Here is a 25,404-nt window from a genome sequence, read left to right as displayed (position 1 = left end):
CTATTCAACCCCAGAGTGAGGTTCCAAGCACCTCCTGTGTTCTTTCCTCATCCGTGAGAGGCCTCAGGAACTCAGACACCTCCCTCTCCCCCAGTAGCTGACTCTACCCACTTCTCTTGTTGTGCATCTGTCCAACTGCCATATTCTTTGCTCCACAAACATCTATTTTTACCTTAAATCTTTTACTGCTAATCACCAGGGGAGAATAGTAGATACTAGAAACACGATCAGTATGAAAAATTTCCAGGCATTCCATAATTTTACAAAAGGTCTTAGAAGCATGGTCTTGATTTCTTTCTAGAATGAGTTTTTGTCTTCCAATTTTATTCTCTTAGGGAGTTGTTCCATATTTGGTCAAGGCCAAAGGGATCCTGTTTTCGAACATTACCCATGTCAAAGCAGAGCAAAGGTGTCCCTGTCCTCTTCAGAATCACCAGATTGAATGATCCCCAAATCAATCACCCTCTGTGTTGATCAGGAATATTTTGGAGGCACCTGGGTGGCTCAGTTCATTAAGTGTCTGACTTCGGCTCAGGTCATGATCCCAGGGTCCTGTTCAGCGGGGAACTTGCTTCTCCCTCTGCCTGCCACTGCCCCTGCTTGTGCTCTCTCTGGCAAATAAATAGAAAAACATTTTTTAAAAAAGGGATATTATGGGCATTCATTATTTTATAGTCCTATTTTTAGATGCTCAAAACACCCACATATCAACTAGACTTTGATTGGGGTCCTACTTTTAACCACCTAGTTAGCACAAGGCTTTATTCCCTTCTGCCATGTTGATTTGATAATATGTTAGACTGCTTTACTCTCTGTCCTTTATTTTTTAGGCTTTCTTTCCTATTTTCCATCTCATTGTCTCGCTGCGCTACATTTTAGTTATCCTCTTCAGATCTTCTAGTTTACATTCTCCCTTTGACTGGGTCTAAGCTACTATTTTATGCATCCAGTAAAATAAATTCCAATATCAACTTTGTAATTTCTAGAAATTCTGCATGATTCTTTATAAAACTCTCTGGGCCCAAAGTCGATATTTTGCCTAAAATGCTAGTAATTATTAGTGCTTCCGTCTTAGGTATTCAGGGATTTTTCTTTTTTCTTTCCTGTCCCCACCACTCCGTATTCAGGTATTTATGTGTTCTCCTAACTCTCTTTCTCATGTATTAAATGAAGGGACTAGATTAAGTTGTCTCTGACATCCCATTTCACTTTAACAGACTATAATTCTATGGTCTTTAAAGATTTATTTGTCTGAAAGAGAGAGAGAGAGAGCACTCGTGTGCAAGCAGGGGGAGGGGCAGAGGGAGAGGGAGAGGAATCGTAAGCAGACTCCCCCTGAGCACAGAGTCCGATGTAGGGCTTGATAGCACGACCCTGAGACTATGCATGACCTGAGCCGAAATCAAAAGTCTGGCACTTAACCAACTAAGTCATCCAGGCGCCCCAATAATTCCATAATCTTTGGCCATACTAACTTTACCCTCTTTCAAAGAGATTAAAGAATAGAAATCGGTTTGTAAAGAGAGAACTCCCCTTCCCCCAACTAAAGGCAAGTTGAAAAAGATGAAAATGAGGAGAAATGGCTGCCATGTCTTTGGGAGTGAAAATTGTTTCCCTTCACAGTACATTATATGGCATACATTTATCCTTCATGCACCCCATCCTTCCAAAACCCCTAGTGAAGCAGGCACTGCGTATAGGCACGGTTTGGTAGGACATTATGGCTAAGCCACAGAATCAGACTGTACATCCTGACCAGGGGCCAGAAGAGCCAGCCAACTGTAACAGGTATAACATTAGAGTTTCAGGGGCTCCTGGGTGGCTCAGTCATTAAGCATCTGCCTTTGACTCAGGTCATGATTCCAGGGTCCTGGGATTGAGCCCTGCATTGGGCTCTCTGCTCAGCAGGAAACCTACTTCTCCCTCTCCCACCGCCCCTACTGCCACCAACCCCCACCCCCCGCTGCCAACACTTATGTTCCTTCTCTCGCTATGTCTCTCTATGTCAAATAAATAAACAAAAGTCTTTTTTTTTAAGATTTTATTTATTTAATTTGACAGAGAGAGAGACAGCGAGAGAAGGAACACAAGCAGGGAGAGTGGGAGAGGGAGAAGCAGGCTTCCCGCCAAGCAGGGAGCCCAATGTGGGGCTCGATCCCAGGACCCTGGGGTCATGGCCTGAGCTGAAGGCAGACACTTAAGGACTGAGCCACCCAGGTGCCCACAAAAAAAACAAAATAGTAGAGTTTCAGAGTTAGCAGAACTTTAGACAACATCAAGCCCGGTCACACTTAATTCCTGATTTCCTCCTATAAAAACCTTCAGTTCTCGGTTGCCTTATTCAGCACCTCCATTCATGAGAAGTGGGCCATTATCTGACATAGCTTTGCACAAGAAGGAAAGCTGCGTGGGTTCTGTTCACTGCTACTTACTACTGTTTGGGGCTTAGAACATACTGTAGATGCTTAATAAATACTTTCTAAAATATTTTTTGATAAATATTTTTTAAACAAATAAACCCCGATTTTAAACAACTCTCATCTTTAGAAAATTTTGCCTTTTTTGGAAGTACAATGTGTCTTTCTCTCCTTAGTTTTGCTCTCTGGTCAGGTAAGAGCTCCCTCATCTGCATACCAGACCATGAGCCATTTGAAAAAATTTATCCTCCCCTAAAGCACCTGGCTGGCTCAGTCAGAAGAGCATGTGACTCTTGATTTCAGGGCCATAAGTTCGAGCACCATGTTGGGTACAGAGATTACCAAAAAAATAAATTCTAAAAAAAGATTATCTTGTCCTTTCTTTTCTGGAATAAATAGCTTCCACAAATTCATTCAGTGTTCCTCACATGATATAATTTCAAGCCTTCTCTCTGTCCTGTTGTCTCTCTTCTGGTCGTGCTCTAGTTTATCATTGTTCCTCCAAAACTGTAATTCTCAGAAAACAGTGTAACACTCCCAGGTACAATCTGACCGGTTCAAGCAGAGTTGGACAAACACTCCCTTCTTTCTATTAGAACAGCTCAAGGACAAATTCACCTTTTTTTTTCTTTCCTTTTTTTTAAAGCAGTCACATCCCTTTGTGGACTCACATAGAGCTCATGGTCAAGGAGAAGTCTTACTTTGGTGCAGAAATTTTAGCACATCTAAACCTAAGAACAGATTGCCACAGGACACTAGTCACAGTGCCTTTGTTGAAGAGTGCACATCATGGAAATGTGAGTGGAGGTGGTGGGCTGGGACCCTGCCCAGGCAGACCACATCAATACCCTTCTCTTGGATGATAAAAAGGCACTGAGTAAGCCATTAGCCCATCTTCTGTATCTCTTTGATGTAGGCTTACCAAATCCATCTTAGGAAAAAAATTCAAGGCCTGTAATTGCTGCCTAAGCACATTACCAACCAGGAGAACCTGTCAGGAGATGATTTGTTTTATACAGTAACTGGCATAAAGTTCAATGCAGATGTTGCTTAACAAGTGAATTCTGAAGTGAGAGAAGACAGGTAATTTCTAACGAACATTCTGGACACTCCCGTGAAGTCCTATTTTCCAGGTTAGTATGGTGAAATTAGATTTTTTTTAAGAAGTAATAGGAAGGCCATTCTGAATATCTTTTTTCAAAACTTGATTATCTTGAATGCAAGCAAAACTAAAGTGTCTTCAACTCAAGCTCTCTATGGTTACTTTTAATATGACTCTGTATGGTGGTTTATTTTTGTCTTAAGGTTTTATTTATTTATTTGAGAAAGAGAGGAGAGCACACAAGCAAGGGGAAGGTCAGAGGCTGAGGGAGAAGCAGGCTCTCCTGCCGAGCCTGATGCAGGGCTCGATCCCAGGACCCTGGAATCTGAACTAAAGGCAGACGCTTAAAGACTGAGCAACCCAGGCACCCCTGTATTGTGGTTTTAAAGATGATTTTAGAATTGCCATTTTTTGGCTTTTATTTGTTTATTTTTATATTTTTTAAGTATTTTATTTACTTATTAGAGAGAAAGAGGGAGAAAGCACAAGCAGGGGGAGGGGCAGAGGGAGAAGCAGACTCCCCGCTGAGCAGGGAGCCTGATGTGGGACTTGATCCCAGGACCCTGGGACCACAACTTTAGCCAAAGGCTTAACCGACTGAGCCACCACCCAGGCATATGCTTTTTCTGCTTTTAATAACTTTCTGTAATTGGACTTTAGGCTTAAAACGGTTTGTCTAACTTTGCCTCATTCGTGGAAATCTATGATGAACAGAAAAGATGCAGGAACTTTTGCTAAAAGTAAAACTAAAAATTGTTTTTCTTCTATCAAGTGGTTTGTTGCTGAGTTCCTTCCAACTTCCTTGAGAGGAAGCAAACTGCTTATATTATGTTTATCTGAAGATATATTATAGGACTTGTGTAGATGCCGAGATATTTTCTAATTTGAGCACCTGGTGAAGCCCTTGGCTTTTGAGTTCTCCAAGTACGAAAGCGATAGAAGCAGTGCGGTCGGTATATGCAAAAATCCATTCTTTCTCCCGCACCACTGTATTTAATGACTTTCACAAGATCTCTTTCCTTTCCATCAAGTACCAGACCTCTGCCTCTGGGACAAGGTGAATCGTATCAAAGATGAAAGAAAGATATTAAATAAATGCAGATTATTTTATTGTATAGTTACTGTGTCCAGAACCAATTTACAAAATAATATGGTTAAGAGGTCTCAGAAGTGGCTCTTCTCTCTCATTGCTACCACTATAGACAGTAGGTAAATGGATAAGATGCCTATTGTAAAATGAACTAAGAATAAAAGAAAGCTCTTAAAATACAGTCCGATGTTTTACCACTGAACCAGGATCTGACGATATTCCTTTCCTTCCCCCTTCCTTCCTTCCTTTCTTCCTTCATTTATTTTTTTTCTTAGTTAAGGAAAGAAGAGGGGAGCATATGAATACGCTCTCTCCTTACCTTCTAGTTATGCAAACTTAAAATATGAAGAACTAGTTAGGAAGTGGAGATTCTATTTCTTCGGAAGTTCCACAGCTGTTTTGGGCACCATCGCATGTTTATAACCTTTTCTCACAGATGTTACATTTTATGAAATCTGACTCATTAGGGTGGTACTAGTATCTTTAGATGGAAAGAAATCCCTGAGGGCTGGGTGATTACACAAGTCTGCTTCACTCAAAACCTGAAATATTTGAATAGAATATTTCCCGGAAAAAAAAGAATTTGCCATAATTAAATAAATCAGAGAGCAAGGATTTTAAATTCTTTTTTTTTTTTTTTTTTTCTGAGAAGAATGAGGGAGGGACAGTGTTTTTGTTTGGGGAGGTTTCTGTTTTGTTTGCAGAATGTTTCTAATTTGTGCAGGCTTTTCATTTGGGACCTTGGTCTATAATTTTGTTTCAATGTGCAAAAAGCATTGACTAGAAGATATTTTTTGAATACCCACTCTGTGCAAAGCACCAGATTTGGTGCTATTTGGAGGCAGGGAGGATAGTTAAAGAGCTAGAATACATTGTCCTGCCATCTTGGTGCTTCTCATAAAAGTTTAAAATTAAATGTCCCCTGTGTTTTTCAGAGGAGACCCATGGGGTCCCAGTAGGAAGGGGACTCATCCAAAGACGTGCAGTAGTGACATGCAGAACTAAGACTTAGAACCACCTGTAATTAGTTCCGAAACTTGTTCAACACACCCAGCTACTCAGTTACCTGCGGACTAAGATGGGGTCAAGTGTTATGGGAGGGTCAACACTAGGGTGAGGCAATTGACACAAAATTGTCACAAGTACCCAAAATCTCATTAATCAAAATGAATGTAAAACATCTGCTGGACAAAAAAAAAAAAAAAACAAAACACCAAAATTTTAAGCAAAGTCAGGATACGGCCTTGCTCTTATATAACCCTGCCTCACTTGCCTTACCCTGATCTTGGGCCTTCATGCAATCTGACTCTTGGGGGAGCTAAGGGGACAAACAGTAAGGAAATAATTCCCATGTCTGGGATAATAGCAAATTATTATTATAATTGTAAGTTGTAGTGGGATCATTGAATATATAGAGTGAGAGGCCCAGATGTTCAGAGATAGATCACAAAGTATCCACAGTAGTATATTGAGGCAAAATGGCTCACGTTTTTTTTTTTTTTAAAGATTTTATTTATTTGACAGACAGAGATCCAAATAGGCAGAGAGGCAGGCAGAGAAGGGGCGGGGAGCAGGCTTCCTGCTGAGCAGAGAGACCTATGCAGGGCTTGATCCCAGGTCCCTGGGATCATGACCTGAGCTGAAGGCAGAGGCTTTAACCCACTGAGCCACCCAGGCGCCCCTGTTTTATTTTTTTTTAAAGATTTTATTTATTTATTTGTCAGAGAGTGTGTGAGCGAGTGCACAAGCAGGGGGAGTGGCAGGCAGAGGGAGAAGCAAGCTTCCTGCTGAGCAGGAAACCCTATGCAGGGCTCGATCCCAGGACCCTGGGATCATCCGCTGAGCAGAAAGCAGACAGCTTAACCGACTGAGCCACCCAGGCAACACAAATAAAATCTTTTAAAAGAGAAAAAAGAAAGAGACAAGAGCATGGGGGAAACTCGAGATGTGACAGTGGGTCATGCTAATCTCTAAAGAACACTGTTTCCATAATGAACCTGGTTCCCTTCAAAGGCTCTGGACAAAATGGAGCCTCAAAGTGAATACGCTTGTATCTTTAGATGAGGTTTAGTCGGAGGGCTTTGATCAGAAGTAGAAACTGGGTTAAAAGTTTTCTTCCCCGGGTGCCTTGGTGGCTCAGATGGTTAAGCATCTGCTTTTGGCTCAGGTCATGATCTCCAGGTCCTGGGATGGAGCCCCACGTCAGGTTTCCAGCTCAGCACGGTGTCTGATTCTCTCTCGCCTGCCTCTGCCTCTCTCCTGGCTTGTGCTCTCTCTGTCTTTCTTTCTCAAGTAAATACATAAATCTTAAAAAAAAAAAAAAAAGTTTTCTTTCCCTTTTCTGATTTTCTTCTCTCTCATCCATGTCCTATGCCCGAAGTGGTAAGCTAGGACCTGGATACGTATATACTATTTGAAAGTACCCTTGCCTTTAGGAAGCCAAGAAGAAATCCCAGTGAATCCAGGAGGAAAGGAGAAGCCTTTGGCAAATTCTGTCCTCCAGGTTCACGTGTGGTCCAGTTCACCAAGGCAGACCTCTGCTCCAGAGCAGTAAGAATACGCATTTGTCTGAATGTCCTCGCAAACCCAGCTGCCGGAAAGCTACATAGGAGGTGGTCTAGGGTCCTGGTCAGACAGTTTGGTTCTTCACTTTTCTACATTTTGCAGAGACTTTAACAGCAGAGTCAGAACCAGCGCCAGGAACAGAATAGGTTCTGGGCAAACAGGGGCCTATGAAGCAGGATTAATACGCCTCTGTGACGGGAGCTCAGAGTTACAATCTGTGCTCACAGGGGCGTCCCCTGGGCCAAGGGGTGCGGGTGGCAGGTGGTGAGTGGTGAGGAAGTCCAAGAAAGAGCCCAAGCAGCTCTCTTCTGTCATTCTCAGCTTGGTCCTAGCTAGGAGTCCTCATGTGTAGGGAAGAGGGCTTCATTTTTTTGTTTCCTTTTGTTCTGTTTTGTTTTTCATTTAACCACGGGGATAGCTCTAGTACAGGAACGTCGAATTATTCTCTAAGTAGGTGTCATTCTCAGAATCTCTCCTGCAGGGACACCTGGGTGGCTCCGTGGGCTAAAGCCTCTGCCTTCGCCTCAGGTCATGATCACAGGGTCCTGAGATCGAGCCCACGAGCCCACATCGGGCTCTCTGCTCAGCAGGAAGCCTGCTTCCTCCTCTCTCTCTGCCTGCCTCTCTGCCTACTTGTGATCTCTGCCTATCAAATAAATAGATAAAATCAAAAAAGAAAAAAAAAAAAGAATATCTCCTGCTTGAGAAAGGCTTCTTGTGCCTTGGGTGCCTAAAGGTTAAGAGCACGCACAGTCACATATTTGGATAAGAATTCGGACCATGCCAGCTTGCCAGCCAAATGGTTTTTCCAAGTTTTGCAATTTTCCTCATCTTCAGTTTCCTAATCAAGTAGATAGAAAATAAGGGCTCAAAAGTAATCTGAAAAAAAGTTGTGATAGATTCTTGCTCTTAGAAGACCAAGTTTAAGACCCCCTTCGCGCGTGCTTCTGTGCCTTCTGGGGCCTCCCCATCCGGCAGCCAGCCTGTGCCTGAACCCCCCTCAGTGCCCACCCAATGTTATGCATCTGTTTGCTCAATTTGTTGGCTGCTGGTTTTTAACATTCTCCGTTTTGAACAGCTATAAATTCTTGTTTCTACTAAGCCAAAATTTTCCTGGCTGCGATGCCAACATTTTTTTTTTTTTTTTTTTTGCCATAGCTCCAACATGAGAAACACAGAGAATAAATGTCTCACTTTTTCCTCATCTTTGAGTATCTGAAGACAGATATCAAACACCTTCAGTGTTCCTTTTCTCGCTGGTTTGCTTCAAACATGTCAACAAAGACAACGTCAAGTCATTTCAGTCCCCTGAGTCCTTCCCTTACACTGCTTTCGCTTCCCAGTGGTCTTCTCAAAATCTGTTTGGACGACCTCAACAAACTATTCCTGACGCAGACTGACCATGACAAGATGGAGATGAAGCTGCCAGCTTTGTTTCCATTACCATAAAATAATTTTAAATGTTCATGATGAAAGGCTGGAAACCATCAAAATAATGGTTCTGGCACTCAACTGTTTGATAATGATCGATTGGCAAGACTTTCGACTTAGGCTTTGTTTTATCTTCTGTGACTACATTTCTGTGACCACACCCCCTCCCATGTCCTCCCAGGGCTGGAGAAAGGCAAACACATTGTCAAGCATAATCTTACATGAATGGGAGGAAGTTCTAGAATTGTCGCCCTTCCCTCCACCCCGCACATTTTTGCTGCTGTGTTGAAAAAACATTACTCTTGCAACCAAAACAAGTTTCCCTTCCACCTCCTTGACCAAGTTCACTTACTACTTCTCTGAGAGAGACACAGTATTGTTTTGTGAAGTGGCTACAAATTCAGTCTATTCTGCAAGTCCCTTGACTTCTGTTACTTCCCCTTTAGGAGAATAGCCTCTCTCTCTTTTTCTTTCTTCTTCTTCTTCTTCTTCTTCTTTTTTGTTTAAGATTTATTTATTTAGGAGAGAGAGCATGAGAACACGCAAGTGGGGCAAGGACAAAGGGAGAGACCCAAGCAGACTCCCCACTGTGAGCAGAGCCTGATGCAAGGCTCCATCTCAGGACACATGAGATCATGAGCTCAGCCAAAACCAAGAGCCTGACCCTTAACCGACTGAAGCACCCAGGCACCCAGGCCTTCTCTTTCCTTAACAAAGGAAATGTCTTAGTATAAATTAAAGTAAGACTCAAATGGCTGCCCATGCAGTTTTCACCCTAAATCGGCTATTCCCCCTTACACTTCTGTAAATGTCATGGACAAAATATGATTGAGAAACAAGACATCTTCAGTCCAGGTAATGATGAAATAGAAAACAGGTACGCTATGGTAGGCTGCACAGCATTATACTGTGTGCCCCTGGCTTTTCAGAATTTAAACCATGGGTGGTGTCTACTTCTGAGAAGTCATGTAATCGGTGAAGTCCCTGTTGTGACTCCTGCTTCCAGAATCAGTTCTTCAGGAGACATAACACTGTCAGAGACATCAAAAAGGATTAAAGCTTTAGTGTGGACCATTTGTATGAATGAAAATATTCAGAAAGTAAATTGGAAAAATTCGGATCTCCAGCAGCTGTGCGGTCATATGCCCTACAAAAATAAAGTCACACAAGTCCTGTGCCATCAAGGTTTTCAAATTCAGTACCCACATCCCTTCTGCTAAAAAATTCCTTGAAAAATCTCTTTTCAAGGAAATGCTGATTTGGGGATTTCTCTTTGCTATGACCAAGGCTTTGAAACATACGTTGTTGATGGTGGTGATTTTCCCAGACTCAGTAAAATATGGAAAGAAGTGAAATAAAGACCTAGACTATGTTGGGGTTCCTGGCTGGGTCAGTTGGTAGAACATGTGCGTCTTGATCGGAACTCTTTATTTGGTGTCATGAGTCCGAACCTCATGTTGGCCATAAAGCTTACATTTAAAAAGAAAGAAAAAAGTAAAAAGGCCTATACCACATCCTTATTCAAAAATAAATAAGTAGCTTATTTAAAGGAGAGAAGTAAGAAGACTAAAATGCTCTACAGTATTCCATTTTTCACCACTCTTGGCCAGATCTGGGGATAATAATGGTATCTGAGGGCTAGACACAGGGGCCCCCCGACTCAAACACCGTCAGAAGGCAGCATCTAACAATGTGTGAACCCCATACAGATTTAATCTTTTTAAAAATATGAAGCCCACAAAACAAGTTTTTTAAAGAAAGATTTTAGTTATTTATTTGAGAGAGAGAGAGAGAGTGAGTGTGTGTGCACAAGCAGGTAGAAGAGAAATAGAAGCAGGCTCCCTGTTGAGCAGGAGCTGGCTGTGGGGCTCGAATGTGGGGCTCAATCCCAGGATCCTAAGACCATGACCTGAGCAGAAGGCAGACACTTAACCGAGTGAGCCCCCAGGCCTCCCAAAGCAAAGCAAGTATTTATTTATACTTTTATTTATTTTTTTAAAAATATTTTATTTATTTATTGACACAGAAAGAGAGAGAGATCACAAGTAGGCAGAGAGGCAAGCAGAGAGAGAGAGGAGGAAGCAGGCTCTCTGCTGAGCAGAGAGCCCGATGCGGGGCTCGATCCCAGGACCCTGAGATCATGACCTGAGCTGAAGGCAGAGGCTTAACCCACTGAGCCACCCAAGCGCCCCATTATTTATACTTTTAAAAAGTTATTTATTTAGGGGGCGCCTGGGTGGCTCAGTGGGTTGGGGCCTCTGCCTTCGGCTCAGGTCATGATCCCGGGTTCCTGGGATCAAGCCCCGCATCGGGCTCTCTGCTCGGCGGGGAACCTGCTTCCCCCCTTCTCTTTGCCTGCCTCTGTGCTTACTTGTGATCTCTGTCTGTCAAATAAATAAATAAAATCTTTTTTAAAAGAATTTTTTTAAAAGTTATTTATTTAGGTAATCTCTACTCCCAATGTGGACTTGAACTTATGACCCCAAGACCAAGAGTGGCTTCCTCTCCTGACTGAGCTAGCCAGGCACCCCCAAAACAAATTTTTATTTTATTTTATTTTATTTTATTTTATTTTTTAGAGACAGAGGCAGAGGGAGAGAGGGAGGGAGAGAATCTTAAGCAGGCCCCCTGAAATCATGACCTGAGCCAAAATCAAGAGTCGAACACTTAACCAACTGAGGCACTCAGGTGCCCCTCTTCTCACACTGTTCATGAAGTAACACAAACAAGTCCTCTTCTATTCTACCTTCCCCTCCATCGTGTGCCGCATTTAGTCCTGAACTGGTAATAATCAATAATCAAATCATGAGTACGCTTTATGGGCCAGATCCTGAATAAACCACTTTTTGAAGATCTCCTTATGTGATGACTACAGCAACCCTACGAGTTAGTGCTATTACTACACTTATTTTATAAGCGAGGAAGTTGAGGTTTTGAGGGAGGAGGCGACTTGTCCAAGAATCCACAGCCAGGAAGAGGTGGGACTGGGATCTGATAACAGGCACTGTGATTCCAGAGCCATGGACCACTTTATTGCTGGATATTTCAATTACACCTGTGTGTTCATTAGCTCAAAGTCTCACAAACAAATGAAACCTGAAGGTTGCTCCCTGACCCGAGGTTAATCATTCACTGTTCTCTCCCAGCAATCCACAGAGCCATACAGATTGTACAAACCCGGACCCTAATTTCTGAGTGAAGCACTGGAACAACTGAAGCGTAAGTAGGTGTTGACTTTGCAAATACGTGCTGGGTCCTTTCCAACTGTTCAAATGAAACCCGGGGTTTAAGACTCGCAATCAGCCTGCAGGTGCCTTTTAATGAAAAGACCTTGACCCCAACAGAGTGAAAAATAGGTATCATTTCATTACCACTTGATTGAATGGGGAAGAACTTTCTCCCAACCCCATCGCCTTTAAAAGTGAACAAAACATGTGTATGCCTAAAATTAGTTAGCTTTCCTGAGGTTGATTTTAATGCCAACTCAATAAAAAAGTTATTGTGAAGGTTATACTCAGTTTAGCTAAGCTTCCTGAAAGCGTCTATTAATTTCCTAGATGATATCTGTCAAAGATATCTCCCTCATCTTTATTCTCACTCTCATGCCTAAGGCCCTTCCATCTTTGGCTTCAGTCATGGCAACATTTTCCCAAATCACTCCCAGATGATCTTTACAAAAACAAAGGTTCAATGGTGTCCCTCCCTGCTACAGACATTTTTATTTGCTCCCAACTGGCAATGGAATAAAATCCAAATACTTGAACATGACATTCAAGGGCTTCATGACCCGGCGCTCCCCTTTTTTTGTTGCCTTTTTTGAGCCAAACCAAAATACTTCCACCTTTCTAGTATGTCAAGGACTGTTGTTATTTATCTTAATGTCTGAAATTAAGTAATAAATGACATAGGAACTGTAGATAGGCAAGATGCTTTTCTATTAATGGATAAGTGAAGCCAGGAGAAGCGATGGGACAGTCATGGTTCCATCACCTCCCAACCAGCAGGAAGCATCTGCTGGAACATTGAAACAACCCAAACTTTCGTTCTTTAAACCTCCTTTACTTCCCTTGACTGAATCAATAGAGTATCTTTATAAGCATTGCTGTACTGTGATAGCTTCCAAGTAGAGGCTGTTCATCCAGAGGGCAGCAAAATACTCTGCTGGTGTCAAAGATCTTGAGAACAGTCTGGGGTGTGGTATAGAGTTTATATTTGATAGCTAGTGGAAAATACTGAGCAATGCCTCCAAACAACCTCCCCCGCAACAACACACACACACATTCTTTAAAAAAAAAAAAAAATCTCTCTTCCCTAAGAAGACAGCCCTTGGAAATTCAAGTTTGCTGGGTCACGGATCTGTGGTTTTCACCAGGTTTTCTCCGTCATGTCTATCAATTCTTTCTGCTCATTTCTGTCATTCATTCTGAAGCAAAATACACATTCCCTCAAGTTTCCACAAGGATCTCTCAAGAGGCACATTCAGCTCTTGAATTTTTTAACCATGGTTTACGGGGGAGCTCTACACAGGCAATCCTCATACACAAAGATCAGCAACATCAAATCCTTCTCTCTGTTCCAAGTAGAGTGGAGACTACATTTTCTTAAGACTTCTGTGATTGTCCATAAAAATCCATCTAACTCCTCACTATGGAACTAAATGAAACCCCTTTGCATTCACCAAATGTTCTGCCAGAAGGAATCTTTGTGTTTTGTCAAGGTAGATGAACAAAATGTTTCCCTCTATAGCCGAGCCACATTTAAAAGTTTAAAAGTTGAAAGCCACCTTTAAAAGTTTAATGATACACATTTCTACCAGATGTCCTTCCCCAAAGTCATCTGGGTTTTGCAGACAATTTATCATCACTCTTTCCACCAGAACTCTCGCAGTGAAATCTGTTTATTCAGAGACGGGTTTAGGCTTTACGATCTATTAAATCTGGATGGCTCAGAAACCAATTTATTTACTTTTAAAAACAGTTCTGTGCACCCGGACTCGACATTTGCCACTCGAGTAGCCATAACCCAGGAATGTGATAACGGGAGTGTCCCCCCTGAAATCTAAATCCCTGTGGTAAACAAACCTCTTCACATTCTTTGGAAACAAACCATACCCTTCAGGACAGTGCTCTGACCTTTGCTCCACACCGGGGGCTTTTCACGCGTCTCTAACCTGGCCTGGGGGAGCCTGCGTGTGTTCTCACACGGGGCACAGCCTGGTGCTTACTTAAGGGGCCCCTCAACAGCGGTTACGGTCACGTATACCTCTGTTAGTCTTCATCTCAGTCAGAATAATTTATTTGCCTTTCAGCAGCACATATGGTCTAAGACAAATACAGTAGCTCTTTCCTCTTTTCCGTCAAGTCTGAAAGTCTCATCCCGGCGCTGCCCTTGCGCTCCGCAAGCACTTCCACATCACGAAAGCTCCATGAGGTCCCGATGGAAAGTCACTGCCGGCCAACGCGGATTGACTCTGCCTGTTTAATAAATGACAGGGTTTCCTTCGGGCCTGGGCTGAAGGACTTAATTCGCTTGCCATTCATCTTCATTTCGGGCGACTGCCCAGCAAGGCTCATTTCTCTTGCCCAGATGTTTCTCTAGTTTCACCGCGACGTCTGCTTTCCATCCTTCCCTCCCTTCTCCGAGCCATATGTGTATGTGTATATAAGCACGTGTGTGTGTGCACTGTGTCCACATGATTAAACTGAGGACACACTTTCTCATGTTTTCTTTCTCTATCTCCTTTTTGCCCTTTTTCTCTTATCCCACCACAGATGAACAGATAAGTTTAACACAACACGATTGATGATACAGCAGAATATCAGTTTTCACAAGTTTTATAATTCATCTCTAAAAAAAAAATTAAAAAGTCATCTCTGGGGGCACCTGGGAGGCTCAGTAAGTTGAGCGTCCTACTTTGTGATTTTTGCTCAGGTCATATGATCTCATGGGTCGTGAGATAAGAGTACTGTGTCAGGCTCCGCCGCACTCAGCGCAAAGTCTGCTTGTCCTTCTCCCTTTCCTTTGTCCCAACTTATAGCTCATCTGCTGTATTAATTGGTAGAAAGTTAAAGTGAGGGTCTCTGCAGAGGCCTCGAGTAGCCTTGAATCACAGTCGCCTCCCAGGGACCAAGGGGCAAGTCATCTGCAGAGGCAATTCAGAGTTTCTATTTCCATTTTACTTTCTTTAAAGATTTTATTTATTTATTTGACAGAGAGATCACAAGTAGGCAGAGCAGCAGGCAGGCGGGGGTGGGGTGGGGTGGTGGGAAGCAGGATCCCTGCTGAGCAGAGAGCAGGATGTGGGGCTCGATGTGGGGCTCCATCCCAGGACCATGAGACCATGACCTGAGCTGAAGGCAGAGGCTTAACCCATTGGGGCACCCAGGCGCCCCTATTTCCATTTTAATGCACAGCCTCCTCCTTCACTGTTAAAAGCTCAAACTTTTCAAGAGTTGGCCCACCCCAGGGGTCACAGGTCTGTGGACAGGCTGAATGTGGTCTGCAGCTGTTTTGTCCTGAAACAGTCGTTTAGAAAGTAGAAGCTTTTCACATTAATAATATAGATATCCAGCCATTCTTCAAAAACTCTGGCAACACTAAGTCCTCACTTCCCGCATGGAAACAGTTGGCTAGGACAGAGGAGCTGCTGCCCACTGGGGGCGGCCCTCTTGTTCCTCCGTTCCCTTGAATCCCATTGTCTCCCCAGCCTGAACTACTGAACCTCTTATGGTTACCTGCCCCTGGGACATTTAAATGTGAAATAGAGGGCAGAGGATGTTTAGCCTCTGCCAAAAGAGTATAGGTCTAATATCAGCGCAACTCAAGGTCTGCCCCCCATTTCCTTATAAAGTAGGAGTCTTATCAGCTTACCATGGTCACTTGCAAAACCCCCCTCATAGTTGGCCTCCATGGTTGAGAAGGGTGTTCCTTAAATGACTCTTGCTGGGGTACAGAGATTTCCCTTACAAGGTCAACTTCTTTCTCTTTCTGTTGTCCCCAGGGGAAGGTCCCCACTCTCTCCCCCAGTAAGCTTCCTGAAGCCACGGCCACTGGTAGGAAGAGCTCCTTCCTCAAGGGTTTCTCATGGCATCTTCTCACAAGACGTGGGCATGGCCAGGGGTCCGCCACAGTGCTTAAAGGCAAGGCCCAGGGAAGCTAAGTGAGTTAGGGTACGGGTCCTGCTGCTTTAACAAAAGCCCCAAAGAATAGCAGGGCAAATATGTTCTCACTAAGCAATCCAGAAGGAGGAAGTCCAGAGAGGTAGGGCAGCTGTGCTCAACGAGGGCTAAGGAGGACCCAAGCTTCTTCTATCTTATGAAACACATGTTTTCCTCATCCACGCAGTGCGAGATAGCTCATGGCTGTATCTATATTCGAGCCAATGACTAGACGGAACAAGGGGTATCAGGAGATACCTGGTACAGGAGACCCCAAGGCCTGGGAGTCATTTTTAACTCTTCTCTTTCACGTCAGATCCTCTAAGAAACCTATTGATTCTGTCTTCGACGTATAAATTAGAATTCAGTCTGTCCTTTTTTTTTTTTTATTATTACTTATTTACTTAGAGCGCATGTGCGTGAGTGGGAGGAAGGGCCGAGGGAAAGCCTTTCAGGCAGACTCCCCACTGGGCGCAGAGCCTGACCAAGGGCTCAGTCCCACGACTCTGTGATCACGGCCTGATCAAGAGTCAGATGCTCAATGGACAGAGCCACCCAGGTACCCCAAATTCAGGCCTTTCTCATCATTTCTGCTACCGCTCTGGTCCCAGCCACCCTCATCTCCGCCCGGGATTATTCCAGTAATCTTGGAATCAGTCTCGCTGCTTCTACACTTGGGTGCCCCACCGCCGCCGTCACCACTACCCACAGCAGTCTCTTCTCAACTTAACAGAAGGAGGGACTATACGATAATAGAAACAGATTACTTTTCTCCTCTGCTCAGAATCCTTCAGGGGCATCCCATTTCCCTTAGAGTGAAAACCAGAGTCCTTCAGTGGCCTACAAATGTCTATATATCTGACCTCTCACACAACCTTGCTGCTTCTTTCCTTCTACTCTTCCCCTTGTTCTCAGTGCTCACCCTACTCGAGACATACTGGTATCCTCACTATTTCTGGAATACGTTAGACACACTTTGCCCTAAGGCACTGGCTGTTCCCTCTGCCTAGACCCTCCTGCCCACAATATCCACATGACTAACTCCCTTACGTCCCTCCGACTGTGGTTGCTGGCCCCCCAGTGAGCCCTTCTCTGACCACCTCACTGAAAATTAGAACCTGCTCTCCTGTCCCTTTTATTCCGTTCCTCCCTCCCCCGCCCCCCGTTTTTCTGCAGCACTTACCAGCTTTTAACACACTTTAACACGCTATGTAATTTGCTTTTCTATTACGTTTATTTTTTACTATCTCCTGCTAGACTCTAAAATCTAAAAGGGAAGAAATAATTGTCTCATTTAGTGAAGAAGCACAATTAACTAGAATAGCGCCTGAGAAATGCAGGCACTTACTGAACACGTGCTAAATGAATGAGTGATTACAATTCGGAGGTGGCTGCCGGCTCCGGGTTTGTGCTGCGGGTGGAATTGCGCCTCTCCAAAAGGGTACGTTGACATCTAAGCCTTCGGCCTCTCACAGTGTGATGTTATTTGGAATTACGGTTTTTACAGAGGTCATCAAGTTAAAACAGGGTCATTAGGGTGGGTTGTAATCCACCAGTAATCCAGTAGGATACAAGTCCTTATGGAAGGGTGACATTTGGGCACAGAGACAGACACTCAGGCAGAGCCCCATGAGGCAATGAAGGCAGGTTTGAGGATAACACATGTACAAGCCAAGAAAGGCCAAAGTTTGCTGGCAAATCACCAGAAGCTAGCACGGGACAGAGTCTCCCTCAAAGACTTCCCTCTGACTTCCCACCTGACTTCAGACTTCTAGCCTCCGGACTGTGAGCCAGTAAATTTCTGTTACTAAGAAATTTCAAGTTTGGGGCGCCTGGGTGGCTCAGTGGGTTAAAGCCTCTGCCTTCGGCTCAGGTCATGATCCCAGGGTCCTGGGATCGAGCCCCGCATCGGGCTCTCTGCTCGGCAGGGAGCCTGCTTCCTCCTCTCTCTCTGTCTGCCTCTCTGCCTACTTGTGATCTCTGTCTGTCAAATAAATAAATAAAAATCTCTTTAAAAAAAAGAGAGAAAGAAAGAAAACCACCCTTTAAAAAAAAAAAAGAAATTTCAAGTTTAGAGTGCTTTGTCACGTCAGCCCTATGAAACTAATATAGTTAGCCTCTAGGTAGGTGGGTAAGTATGAGATCTGGAAACTTAATTAGATCCGGAGGAGCATATAAACAAGCTGTGATAATTAAATGAGACTATGTCCTTAAAGGTTAACTGTGCTTGTCCAAGGACTAGGGGGGACAGTTGCTGAATTCTGCCTTACTTCTCTCTTTTCTCCGTCCTACCCATATCCCTCACCGTCGCCACCACACAAAAACATTTGCTCTAAGTCACAGAGGAATTCCTAGATTATATTTCCTGTGAAGGTTTCAGCTGGGCAGCATTCAGCAATTCTTCACAATCTTTCTCCAAGCTTGAGCTAACTGGATCTTGTGTCTAATCACCTCATCTGCTCTCTGAAAGATTGGGGACCTCTCTGATACGGGGTTTCCTGTTTGAAGGGATTCTGAAACGGACAAACTAGATCACTCATCCTTGCGGTACCTTCCCCCCTACCAAAAGAACAGAGAAGACTGGTGGCTGGTGTCCTTCAGCAGGCCCTGTGATCCTTCTGGCCCAGCAGGGTCAGTAATGGCATTAGAAGGGGGAGGTTTCTGACTTTTGGTCAGGTTAATGGTTCTAGTGTAACTCGGGGTCTTCCTTTGGCATTCTGTGCTTGGAGAATGAGGGTCCTTCTACTTACTGCTTAGGATTTTGTAAGGTGATTTAAACTGCCACCTGGGCCATTTGGCTTCAGGATTCCTAATAGCTTGAAAGGTCATAGGCAGGGGCGCCTGGGTGGCTCAGTGGGTTAAAGCCTCTGCCTTCGGCTCAGGTCATGATCCCAGGGTCCTGGGATCCAGCCCCGCACTGGGCTCTCTGCTCAGCAGGGAGCCTGCTTCCTCCTCTCTCTCTCTCTCTGCGTGTCTCTCTGCCTACTTGTGATCTCTGTCATATAAATAAATAAAATCTTAAAAAAGAAAAAAGAAAGAATTTGGTAGGGCAGAAATCAAAGATAAACCAATGACAATTTAGTGTATCGAGTACAATAAGAATACAGTGTCATACGAAATCATAGTAACTAAGAGTCCAAGCTCTGGGTCCAGTAGATTTGAGTTCATATCCTGACTCCAGTTAAAGGCTGTGTGATCCTGCGCAAGTCACAAAGTTTCCTCAAACTTCAGTATCCTTTCTTGTAAGTGGGAATAATAGTACTACTTACCTTCTTTATAAGATTCTCATGAGGATCAAATTAGACCATAGGTGCCTGGCACCTAGATAATTCCCAATAACATTGACTTTTTAAAAGATAATAATAGTGATTATTAGTATAATTATCTGGGCAAAGGTAATGTCAGAAAATGTTTCCAGGAAAAGGTGGCATTTAAGCTGAATATTGAAAAACAAAGAGAAGGTGGCTGGGCCTGGGTTTGGGAGGAGGCTAATGAATTTCTTTTATTTTTTAATTATGCCCTGCCAGGTTCCTCAAACACTTTGAGGTAGGATGATGAATTCAGTGTTAGTAGAATTGAATGTGAGATGTCTCTGAGCAACACTACATGTTTTGACCTTTTCATTTTACCCTTACTATAATCTCATTTTTTAAAAGATTTTATTTATTTATTTGAGAGAGAGAGAGAAAGAAAGCAAGAGAGAGCGTGGGAGCAGGGAGTTCCACACACTCGGGTTCAATCCGAGGACCCTGGGATCATGACCTGAGCTGAAGTCAGAAGCTTAACTGACCATACCACCCAGGCTTCCTTATAATCCCGTATCTTGTATGTTTGCCCCATTAATTATTACAGCTCCATGAAATGAATATAACTATTAATCTTCTTTCTTCTTGATTTTGAATACTAACAAACAGAAACAATATGAAATAAAATTGATGTAATTAAAATTGTACCTAGCGGGAGGGGGGCAGGCAGGGAGAGGATGGTGGGGTTATGGACATTGGGGACACTGCTATGAAGTGTGTAAACCTGGAGATTCACAGACCTGTACCCCTGGGGCTAATAATACATTATATGTTAATAAAAAAATAAAAAATTTTTTTAAAATAAAAAAATAAAAATGTACCCAGTAAACTTTTTTTTTTAATTGTAAAAATGACTTTTACCTCTTCTTAACCCAGAAAAACTGGTCCTGATAGGAAGGAGAAAAAAGGTCACAAAAGAAAACTTAACTTTGGGTGAAATTATAATAGATAAATTTTGGTAGGGCAAAAAGAGACAAAATAAAGCTGATTAATAAATCACACTTTTGTTGTAAATGTGGAACATAATTAATCCAAATTAATTCAAAACAAAGGAATTTCAATGAGATAAATATTGAAATAAAATTTAGTGGCACTCTATAGGAAATTGATACAGAAATTAAATGGTCAGAGTCGATTTTACTCCAAAGGATACCTTTCAGTTTAAAAGTCTTCCACACTGATAGAATTCTTACAAACATGTTTGCCTTTATACACATAGACTCAAAACATCTGTGGTGCAAAACAGTGTGTCAGAACCTCCAGTGCTTGCCTGTAACATCTGGAGGTGTGGTTTGAAGAAATATTTGGGACTCTTGTCTGGCTTAGAAAGTCAGGGTATGGGGCGCCTGGGTGGCTAAGTGGGTTAAAGCCTCTGCCTTCAGCTCAGGTCATGATCCCAGCATCCTGGGATCGAAACCCCGCATCGGGCTTTCTGCTCAGCAGGGAGCCTGTTTCCTCCTCTCTCCTTCTCTCTCTGCCTGCCTCTCTGCCTACTTGTGATCTCTGTCCGTCAAATAAATAAATAAAATCTTAAAAAAAAAAAAAGAAAAAGAAAAAGAAAGTCAGAGTATAACTAGGGGCTTTGAAGTCATCACCACATAAGTATTCATGTTTTCTTTTGTATCTTCCATAAAATAATAATGCAGAGTCAGAACCTAATCAGTGCCTATTGAATGTTAGATTCTTTTTTTTTTTTTAAGATTTTATTTATTTGGCAGACAGAGATCACAAGTAGGCAGAGAGGCAGGCGGAGAGAGAGGGGGAAGCAGGCTCCCTGCTGAGCAGAGAGCCTGATGCGGGGCTCAATTCAGGACCTGAAGCTGAAGACAGAGGCTTTAACCCACTGAGCCACCCAGGTGGCCCTGAATGTTAGATTCTCTCTAGTCAGGTCTACAAGCCTTATGGATAGAGGAATTGCACCTGTAGAGTCAAATCATTTTAATTTAGCACTTACTGAATATTTTGCAAAAATGAGCTCTCACAGCTTTGAGAGTAACCAGAGCAAAACTGAAGTACCCCCAAGATTTGGATATCTAGAATATAATCACAGAACTTACCAAAAATTATACTATTTCCAATCAGTTCATCAAATGAAATATTTTTATCCTAATGTTCCTTGTTCACCGAGCATTTCCTCTTTTAAGAATTGTTTTCTTTCTTTTTAAATTTGCTTCTATAGATATCCTCATCCTCCACTTGACAAGGTCATGGAAGATCTAGAGGGAACAGTATTTGAAGAATTCGAGAACTACTCCAATAACCTGGAATATTACTCCTCAGAGTCCGATTTGGAGGAGAAAGCCCACCTGGGAGTTGCTCATTGGGTCTCACTGGTATTATACTGTTTAGCATTTATTCTGGGCATTCCAGGAAATGCCACTGTCATTTGGTTCACAGGGTTCAAGTGGAAGAAGACAGTCACCACTCTCTGGTTCCTCAACCTGGCTATCGCAGATTTCATTTTTCTTCTCTTCCTACCTCTGTACATCTCCTATGTGGTCATGAATTTCCACTGGCCCTTCGGCATCTGGTTGTGCAAGACCAATTCCTTCATTGCCCAGCTGAACATGTTTGCTAGTGTTTTTTTCCTGACGGTGATCAGCGTGGACCGCTACATCCACTTGATCCATCCCGTCGTATCTCATCGGCACCGAACCCTAAGGAACTCCCTGATTGTTGTTGTTTCCATTTGGTTTTTGGCTTCTCTAATGGGTGGTCCCGCCCTCTACTTCCGGGACACTCTGGAGTTCAATAACCACACTCTTTGCTATAACAATTTCCATGAGCATGATCCTGACCTTACTTTGATGAGGCACCATGTTCTGACCTGGGTGAAATTTATTGTCGGGTACCTCTTCCCCTTGCTAGCAATGAGCATTTGCTACTTGTGTCTCATCTTCAAGGTGAAGAAGCGAAGCATCCTGGTCTCCAGTAAGCATTTCTGGACCATCCTAGCTGTGGTCCTGGCCTTTTTGATTTGCTGGACTCCTTATCACCTGTTTAACATTTGGGAGCTCACAATCCACCACAGTAGCTATTTCCACCAGGTGCTTCAGGCCGGCATCCCCCTCTCCACTGGCTTGGCATTCCTCAACAGCTGCTTAAACCCTATCCTTTACGTCCTCATTAGTAAGAAGTTCCAAACTCGCTTTCGGGCCTCAGTTGCTGAGATCCTAAAGCACACACTGTGGGAGGTCAGCTGTTCCAGCACAGTGAGCGAACAGCTCAGGAACTCTGAGACCAAGAACTTGTGTCTGCTGGAAACAGCTCAGTGAGTTATCCATAGAAGGCTTTTGCAGGGGGTAAGGGGCCCGACACACGCTTTCGATTATTTGGTTCCCAGGTATGGTAATAACCATCTTTTTTTGTTAAGCGGTTTGGTGGTTTTACATTCTTGTGTGGGTCTGAAATGTAGGAAAGATCTTCATTTTTTTCCCCTGCAAATTAAATTATCTGTCATCCTTGCTAATTATACTGCAGTGGATTAGTCACCACTGTTGATGCAATATCAGCTATTATTTTTTTAATCTTAATGACTCTGAAGTCCTAGATCTTAATGTTAAGTAGATGATTAATTCATTTCAGAAATGTTAACATATGTGCTTAAGTTCACTTTTATTTTGCACCAGTAACCTATTAGACATATTTTTGAAGTGCGACATGTACTTAATTTCATTATTTCATGAAATCTATGTACATACATTTATAAATTAAAGTAATAGTTGATTACAGTAGTTTAAAACATTGTAAACTCTTCATGCTTAGTGAAGTGTCCCAAAATCTAGTCGCTTAAAATGACAATTTATTGTCCTAACATCTCACAGTTCTGAGTCAGAAACTCAAGGCACAGAATGGAGGTTCATCTCTGTCAGCCTCACAGGTATGCAGCATGGGCTCGATTGGGATGTCCCAAATGGCCGAGTTTTGGAACAGCTGGTCTCCTCTGCCCTACTGTCCCTTCTTTTCTTTTTCTTCACACAGCTCTTCCAGTATGGTAGCTCAGGGTAGCCAGACTTCTTACATGGCAGGTTAGGGCTCTAAGAGACCAAAGTGGGCATTTCTAGCCCTCTTAAAGCCTACGCCCACCCTTGACACGGTATCACATCACTGTACTCTTTGGTCAAAGTAGTCCTGGTCCAGCTCAGGGTTAAGGGGAGGCAACATAGACCCCACCTGCCAATGGGGATATGCTCCTATCCCTAATCCCTCATGAAATCATTATAAATATCAAGATTCTTGGAAAATTCTGGGTATGTGCAAGTATGTATAAGATGGCTATAAACATAAAACTCTGGCATCTAGATGGTGGATAGGCCAGCCCAATCTCAGAATGTTTTCAGAAAAAGAAAGCACATATGACATTGATATATTTCTACCTTCTATTCCTCTAACTGTGTACATGTATGTAGACACCAGTACAAGAATAATAAAGTATGCCTTTAAGTCAGTAACCTCTTCAATTTTAAAAAACATTTAATTTTCTGTAATTTCTTAATCTTATTTTGAAAGTTGGGAAGGGAGCCATGTTATTTATTGAATCAGTATCCATTTTCAATTTCATCTCTCAGCTTCTGGAAATGCCAATCTTTGATCGCTTACTGGCTATGTTCTTTACTAGTAGTCCATAGCAACAGTCAGATCTGATTTTGGAAATTATTCCTCAAAAATGCGTGGCATCACTCATTATGTCCCAAACTTTGGTCATCCCTGAATTTCATGGCTTCTGCCACACCCAGTATGGAGGGAAGGCAAGGAGAGAAGGGCTCATTGCGTGTGTCTGTCCCTCCATGACCAGAGTTTAAGAAATTCCACTCTGGGGGCGCCTGGGTGGCTCAGTGGATTAAGCCACTGCCTTCGGCTCAGGTCATGATCTCAGAGTCCTGGGATCGAGCCCCGAATCGGGCTCTCTGCTCAGCGGGGAGCCTGCTTCCTCCTCTCTCTCTGCCTGCCTCTCTGCCTGCTTGTGATCTCTCTGTCAAATAAATAAATAAAATCTTTAAAAAAAAAAAAAAAGAAATTCCACTCTGGGTTCCCCGTCACCCTCAAGGGATAGGCTCTGATTTCCCAGGTTCGGGAGAAAAGCTGGAGGATGGAAGACAAAGAGAATATCTTAGGCTCATCCTTAGTTTGAGCAGATGGACAGATTCTCAGGGCTTTGGGGAAAGAGGAAGGCTGAGGAAGCAAGAAGGGGATTAAGCAACCAAGGGCAGAAGGAAATGATGGAGCAGGTGGTGTTACCACCTAGGAAGCAAGAGATTACCAAAGGCCTATGAAAATATTTGAGATCTTAAAAAAATATTGTTGGGTCTAGAATACAGAAAGGGAAACTTGAAAAGTCAAAATTAATAAATACTTAATCACATGTCTATAAAATACGTCTTTATGTCAATGAGTCAAATGAAATATTTCATAGTTATAAAAAAAGCTTATACTTAATATGGACATTCAATGTGTTTCAGTGTTTGATATGAGGAGTGAGGCTTCCAAAAAAATTTTTTTTAATTTAATTTTATTTTTTCAGTGTTCCAAGACAAAAAAAAAATGTTTTAAGGAAGGTCTACAAAGGTCTTAAAAAAAAAAATCTTATTTATTTCTTTGACAGAGAGAGAGAGAGAGAGCACAAGCAGGGGGAGAGGCAGGCAGAGGGAAAAGCAACTCCTTTCTGAGCAGAGAGCCCAACTTGGGGCTCAATCCCAGGCTCCTGCTATGACCTGAGCCGAATTCAGACGCTTAACCGACTGAGCCACCCAAGGTCTACAAATCTTAAAGAAACTCTGGATTCATTTGAGAATCTAAGGAAGGTTATGAGTCCTTTCCTTAGGAACTTTTTTTTTTTTTAATCAGTCTCCGCCCAAACCTGAAGCTTAAACTCACAACCTCAAGATCAAGACTCAAATCACATGTGACTGCCAGGCACCCCTCCCTAGAAACGTGCTTTTAAATAAAATATCAGAGAGATCTTAGACCCTGGGCTAAAGACTAGTTTTAGTGGCTTTTAAAATAGCTGATAGTAGGGGGGCGCCTGGATGGCTCAGTCTGCCTCTGGCTCAAGTTATGATCCCAGAGTCCTGCTCAATGGGAGGCCCACTTGTCCCTCTCCCACTCCCCCTGCTTGTGTTCCCTCTCTTGCTGTCTCTCTCTCAGATAAACAAAGATCTTAAAAAAAAAAAATAGCCGATAGTGGGGATGTCACAGAAATCTGCTAGTGGAAAGTAGCTGCCAGTACAAGTACTCCCCAGCACGGATGGGAGTTAATGTTTTATTCTCAGTTTGAGGGAAGATCCCAAGAGTAGCATTGGGTCCAGGACTGGGGACCCCAAGCCTCCTCCCCCGACAG

General features: G+C 43.0%; 1 protein-coding gene across 8 annotated transcripts in view; it reads left to right on the top strand.

The window, feature by feature from the left end:
* Positions 1–24,600, top strand: part of CMKLR2 (chemerin chemokine-like receptor 2) — a 45,182-nt gene extending 20,582 nt beyond the window's left edge. For 6 of the 8 annotated variants that reach the window (XM_047722774.1, XM_047722773.1, XM_047722772.1 and 3 more), the window contains 2 exons: positions 11,752–11,824; positions 21,247–24,600. In XM_047722774.1, the coding sequence (XP_047578730.1) occupies positions 21,275–22,342 (1,068 nt within the window). In that variant the 5' untranslated portion in view covers positions 11,752–11,824; positions 21,247–21,274 and the 3' untranslated portion in view covers positions 22,343–24,600. Of the gene's footprint in view, positions 1–11,751; positions 11,829–21,246 lie in introns of all 8 variants that reach the window. The other 2 variants (XM_047722778.1, XM_047722779.1) reach the window with 2 other exon arrangements.
* The last annotated feature ends 804 nt before the right edge of the window (positions 24,601–25,404 follow it).

This window comes from Lutra lutra, chromosome 3 (assembly GCF_902655055.1).
Source record: "Lutra lutra chromosome 3, mLutLut1.2, whole genome shotgun sequence".
NCBI classification, from domain to species: domain Eukaryota; kingdom Metazoa; phylum Chordata; class Mammalia; order Carnivora; family Mustelidae; genus Lutra; species Lutra lutra.
The sequence above is the reverse complement of the archived record's forward strand: the minus strand, read 5'-3'. Positions and strand labels throughout refer to the sequence as shown.